The sequence below is a fragment of the Sinocyclocheilus anshuiensis genome, unplaced genomic scaffold, assembly GCF_001515605.1.
Source record: "Sinocyclocheilus anshuiensis isolate Anshui unplaced genomic scaffold, SAMN03320099.WGS_v1.1 scaffold1065, whole genome shotgun sequence".
Classification (NCBI taxonomy): Eukaryota; Metazoa; Chordata; class Actinopteri; order Cypriniformes; family Cyprinidae; genus Sinocyclocheilus; species Sinocyclocheilus anshuiensis.
The window spans coordinates 997,020-1,003,033 of NW_015555804.1; the positions used below are offsets into that span (position 1 = coordinate 997,020).

General features: G+C 35.6%; 1 protein-coding gene and 1 long non-coding RNA gene across 7 annotated transcripts in view; one reads left to right on the top strand and one right to left on the bottom strand.

The window, feature by feature from the left end:
* LOC107674971 (uncharacterized) overlaps positions 1–6,014 on the bottom strand; it is a 21,689-nt gene that overhangs the window by 12,050 nt on the left and 3,625 nt on the right. The gene's annotated exons all lie outside the window — the stretch shown is intronic.
* The window catches only part of LOC107674970 (protein NDRG4-like), a 26,257-nt gene that overhangs the window by 10,724 nt on the left and 9,519 nt on the right, over positions 1–6,014 (top strand). For 4 of the 6 annotated variants that reach the window (XM_016469134.1, XM_016469136.1, XM_016469135.1 and 1 more), the window contains 2 exons: positions 1,130–1,168; positions 5,523–5,628. In XM_016469134.1, coding sequence (XP_016324620.1) covers positions 1,130–1,168; positions 5,523–5,628 — 145 coding nt within the window. Of the gene's footprint in view, positions 1–1,129; positions 1,169–2,557; positions 3,072–5,522; positions 5,629–6,014 lie in introns of those variants that run through there. The other 2 variants (XM_016469138.1, XM_016469139.1) reach the window with 2 other exon arrangements.

Genomic DNA, 6,014 nt, shown 5'->3' on the forward strand with positions numbered 1-6,014 from the left:
GTTTTGCAGTTCTTTAAACTGTTGTTTTCGCTTGCAAATCACTGTTCACAGGCTTGCAGTACTTTTGACCGTCTTTTGGCGAAAAAAACGTGCCAAAAGTGTAAGCGCGGAAAAATGGAAGTCAGAAGCATGCAGATCATATTTATTTTGCGTTAGCATGAAGCTGCAGTTTCACAATACATGAATTACACTTACGAGTAACAGTAAAATGCTGCAAATATTTTATTCTTGCGCTTGAAACGCGATTTACACCTTTACAAAGCTTCTCTTGCGCATGCAAATTTAATTTACGCTTACTTATGTACACTTCCTTCCACAAATATTACCCTGTGCAAATCTTTTTGACGTCATTCTACCTTCATATCTTTCCTCATTAATACTGGGGTTGGACCAGCTCAGGCCATCAAAATGCTAACCATTATACTTAAATGTATAATGGAGTTAAACAGGCCTCATATCAGCACTGAAGCAAGCTCAGCTTGCACGTTTTATATTTCCACAAATAGCTGCTGATCTGAAGCCAGCTAAGCCACCCACATTCTAACCAACCATGCCTAGTGAAACAACAAACAAGGGTGTAAAGTACTTGAGTAATTATACTTTATTATTGTATGAGGAATTATTTTGGGGCATGTTTAATTTATTCAGTTTAAAATGAATAGCTGCACCTTTTCTTTTTAACTGCTTAAAATTCTATTCAGACCTTTAAAGTATATATCTGGTCATCATTATGTAAATATACATTCCACTTCACAATTTTCTTCTTGAAAATCCAGTCAGTTTCAGATTTAATTTCAAATGTTGCTTCTGAATTGAACAATTACATTTAGGAAAAGTTTTGCTTTCACTCTAAATGTTTTTGGCTGGATACTTTGACATTTGAGTAAAATGTTGGCATAGTATCTGTACTTTAACTTAAGTATAATTTCTCAGTACTTTTACACCCCAGACAAAAACTCACAATGTTCTAGAAACAATAGCTCAGGTAAATGTTTCCATCACAGAAACTCTTTCCTCGCTGGCGGGACCTTGCAGAGTGTTGCTCCCATCGCTGCTTATTATATTCTGATAGCATATTAAAACGAGTGTATTTTGGCTTTGATGAACCTGACCTTTTGTGTTCCTGCAGGAAAACTGTGAGACCTTCGTGGCTGAGGGAGATTGGAAGGTACAGTGACTCTTCCTTGTGCATTTTTGATATTGACTTAACATTTACATTTAAACAGCCAGTCCTTGAAGGATTTTAAGTCATGTCAGATTTAAAATGGCATGGCTAACAAAGTCTCATTATTCCTTTTTGGCGTTTGATGATGAAGTCAAACTACTGAGATAAAAGTTGAGGTATAAGAACTTTATCACCTCAGTTTTGTCACCGTCTCACGGTTTGCAATCATCTCTTCACACCTCTGACAGAAATAGGACTAAATCACAGAGAGAAGATTTTGAATAAAACAGTGAGAAAGCCAAACAGTGAAGGGGGCTGAAGATGATAGGATTTGTAAGCTGCACGCTCATCGAGTGAGAGGTTTTAATTGTGATGGAGAACAGATAATTAAATAGGTGTTTGCTAGCACAATACGGTTACCTAATGCCAAGGGGGAAAAAAAAAATTAAATGCGACATTACACTCTAAAAAATGCTGGGTTGTTTCAACCCAACTTTGGGTCAAATATGGAGTAACCCAACCGTTGGGTTACATTTTTACATTCAATTTTTAACCCAAAAGTTGGGTTAGTCCAAATTTGACCCAAAGTTGGGTTGAAATAACCCAGCATTTTTTAGTGTGTATAAATCAGATTTGGCAATACAGTCCGCTTGTTCAATACAGCATTCCAGACAGCTGTATTAAAAAATAATATATTTTTGCAGAACCCAAAATATGTTGCCCTATAGGTATAAATCGCCGTAATGGCATCTTAAAATTTTTTTGCTGCATGTTAAAAGGCAAATTTTTGAAATTATTTATATAGATGATAATTAAAGTTAATAAGCCAAACATATTCTTGAACAGAAATGCATTTTTTTTCCCAAATTCAAATTTTGGTTTTAAAATACATGTTAAATACAATAATATATAATAATATGTTAGTACCAGAGTTTGAGCTCAGAAGATAAATAGCCTCATGTGATGCATTTTTGCAACCTATAGTGTATTCAAGGTACTTGAGTTTAGTACTGTTTATTTGTATTGGGATGGGCAGTAACTATTTCATAATAGCAATACGGCACTCAAGGCTGAAAAATGGTCTTGTAAACATGTCTAAAACACATTTTTTGTAACTTCTTTTAAGATTACAATTAAAATACTATTCTTTATAATTATAATTTTTTAATTGTATTTGTTTGCACACAATAAATGGCTGTTAAGCACTAAACCTGTTAGCATTTATGTGCTTATGTATATGGTATGATGTAGTGGGTGGGGTCCTTCCTTTGATGACAATGCAACTGTATTTACACCCATGCATGAGATCTGAGGTGATCAGATCAGAGAACCTATGAAATCTTCACTGACCTTTGACATGGCCCAATTTCCATCTGTTGTATGTTTGTCTAATAATAATCTTTGGATAAAAAATTGCATGTGTAGAAGAATTTAAAAGTAATTAAATTGTAAATAATTACACATTTTTGAGAAACACCCTCTATTCATAGAAAATTGAGTACTATATCACTGCAAAATTGCAGCAGAATTATAGAATATCTATATTAAAGGCCTTTATGAGCACGCAGAAGATGAAGATGGCAAATATGGGACAAAAACAGACAGAACACAACAGATTTAGAGTGACACAAAGCTCAGCCAATAACAGGGAGCCATTTTTGCAGTCAGCCAATGAGGGAACAGGGGTGGGTTATGAAATGTTCCGGGGGAGGGGCAGCAGCACTGCAGAACTCCCCTGACCAGAACAAGAAGAGACAAAGAGACGCCATAGCAACCGCAGCATCTCTCTGGTTGCCTGCATCTGAGTCTAGTTTCCCGGAGAGGACCTTGTCTTCTACCTGCTCATATACGCCTTTAAGCAAGCGTACACAATCTGCAAGCAGCCATGCCGGAGTGCTGGGATGGGGTGAGTGGGATATCTGTGATTACAGAATGCAAATAGCGAATGTGAGAGACAATGCTTTTGTTTTGCTACAAATAAACAGCTAAAATGGTGTTTTATAACAATATGTATGCTATATTATCATTCTTAATTGTTTGGCTGGTTAAATAAATTGCTATTGATTTGCCTTGTGGTCAGAAATGACTAGACTGAACTGGTAATTGTGAAACAATTCCATTGCACATTTACAGTATATGTTCCTGATGGCTAATTATTGTTAACATTCTATGATAATTTCATATTATTTTAATTTATTAACGGCTAATTATTATACTCAAAACATCAGAAATAAAACAGCATCCTCTGTAAATGTATAAACTGGTCATAATTTTAATAAATACATAATTAATAGAAAAAAATTAAAATAAATAAAATAATTTATAACAAAAATTCTACAGAACTAATTAGCTTGACCTACTGCTCTGGTAATTGTGGAACAATTACATTGCACATTTTCCTGATGGGTAAATATTCGTATGATTTTTTGTTAATCTACGATTATTAATCTATGATTATTTTCATTTACAATGGCTAATTATTGTACTAAAACATCAAAAATTAAAAAACTTAAGTAAAAATCAAAACAAACAAAAAACTTAATAACATTTTAAAAATGGTTTAAAATGATTAACAATATAATACGTAAAAAAAATAAAAATGTATTTCTACCAAAATAAATAAATAATAAATATTTCATATATTTGACAAGTGTGTTTGTGATGTTAGAATTCTGTGTTGTGCAGAAGTGTCCAGTCATGTGTGAGGTGGCCATTTGCACTGACACACTAACACACTGACACGTGTGGAACGTGCACCCTGATGTACCTCTGCAGTAACCTGCAGTGTGTTCAGAAATGTCTGTTTGCACATGTGGTGCTGATGGTGAATCTTATGTCTGCAATCTAATCATAAAAATCCTCATACAAGGTCAGTTGTGTGACTTTGAGAATGAAAAAATGAGCAGCTACAAGAGAATTTCTTGACAGATTATGATGAACAGCTTTACTATTTTCTGCCCTATATTTGCGTAATATTGTTGAATCTAGGTCAAATTTCCTGTCTATCCTGTCAGTGTTTGTTGCATATTATCTCCCTATAAAACATGCTCAACGTTTTTCAGCACAGTGACAGCTGCCATAAGATTATATCTCAATCTAAACACAGAGAGACACAAACAGCTGTCCTAAACTCACACACAAACACACAAAGACCGTCCAAATCTGCTCTGACCAACATCAAAAACACCAACTGACAGGGGCTTAAAGAAGACTTATTTCCAGTCTCTCTGTGGATCTGCATTCAGCTCTGAAGTGGGCTGCCTGCGAGGTGTCTGCTAGGATTTGTGCATAACACTGGAAAGCTAGAGATGCTGAAATAATCCTCAGGACAAGAAAAACAACATGCACACATACATCCATCGCTCCTCCGCTTGGAATAAAGTCTCAGACTAAATGTGGATCAGTTCAGACTAAAATGCCTTTGGAACTGGCAATTAAAAGTGTTACATGACTGTGTGCAGTGAATCTGGGATCAGAGACGCTTAATGAGATATTAATTAGTCTTGTATTTAACTCTTGCCGCTCTTGATTAAATCGATTTTTTCTTTACCCAGTGAAAGCAGTCGATTATTGCAAGTCAAAATCTGCTAAGGTGTGATTAAATGTAAAAGATCATATAAAAATGTACCATCTTTTATTGGAAAATTAAACAACATTTTATCATACTTTGGTAAATGCTTTAAATAACAATTGAGAAGATACTGATCTATGTTATAAAAATCTGTCAATTTCAGTGTGTGAAGAACAAATTTATTCTCACGCGCGTTATGTATTAGGTACGATACATCTTCTGAAAGACAGCATGTTGAAGCCACTTTGGCCACCATTTTCTACTTTTCGGAAAGCAATGATGTCAAAACATCCGGTAGTGTGGGTTTTCCAGGTGAGTAATGTACTCTCTGGACCACTACTTCTTGTAAATACTACCGTGTACTGCACACATTTATCTATTTTTTTTTTTTTGTCAGACAAAATGTTACATTCAACTGTCGCAAATTTGTTGACTTTTAAAAAATAGATAATTTTTTGTATTAATTTTTTTATTTACACCTTGGCAGATTTTGACTCAACTACAATATAAGTAGATGTTTTAGCTTGTATACAACATACAGGTTCTGGTAAAGTGGGCCAGTCTCATCCCACTGTCAAAAAGTGGCCCAGTTTACTTGAATGCATCCTAGTAATTGATGAAAATTAGAACTAATAAAATGGTAATATGTAAGTACTGTTCTATATATATATACTGTATAAAATTCAGGCCTCTCAAGAGATCCATTTCAGGTAAGTGGTTATTAGGACAAGACCGTCTTGGACAGAGACTGTTTACCGAAACTGTTTTTTTTTTTTTTTTTTGTAGGAACATGACATTGAAACCCCTTATGGGATGTTGCACGTAGTGATCCGTGGGGCTCCAAAGGGCAACAAGCCAGCTATCCTGACCTACCATGATGTTGGGCTCAACCGTACGTAAACAGAGTTTTTGTGTGTGTGTGTGTGTTTGTGTACCAATGTAAACTACACCCACGCTGCTCTCCAATACCCCAAGCAACACGTATTGCACGATTTCCATCTCGGTAGACCATCTGTCTCCAAGCATTGACCTTGAGTTATTTTTCCCATCTTCACAACCAACAAGAGATGGTTGTGTGTAAGTGTGTGTACTTTTGCATATGTGCATGTTCAAAGAGCAGCCCTCTGGAAGTGATGAGTGTGGACTGTGCTCAGAGCTGTAATTTGGATGCCAGCTGACTGCAGTTCATCAGTTCTGTTAACAGATTACATGTAGTGTGAGACGAAGCTGATCTCAGGTGGTAGGTGATCTCAGCGCCACATATGTGGAAAAGCACAA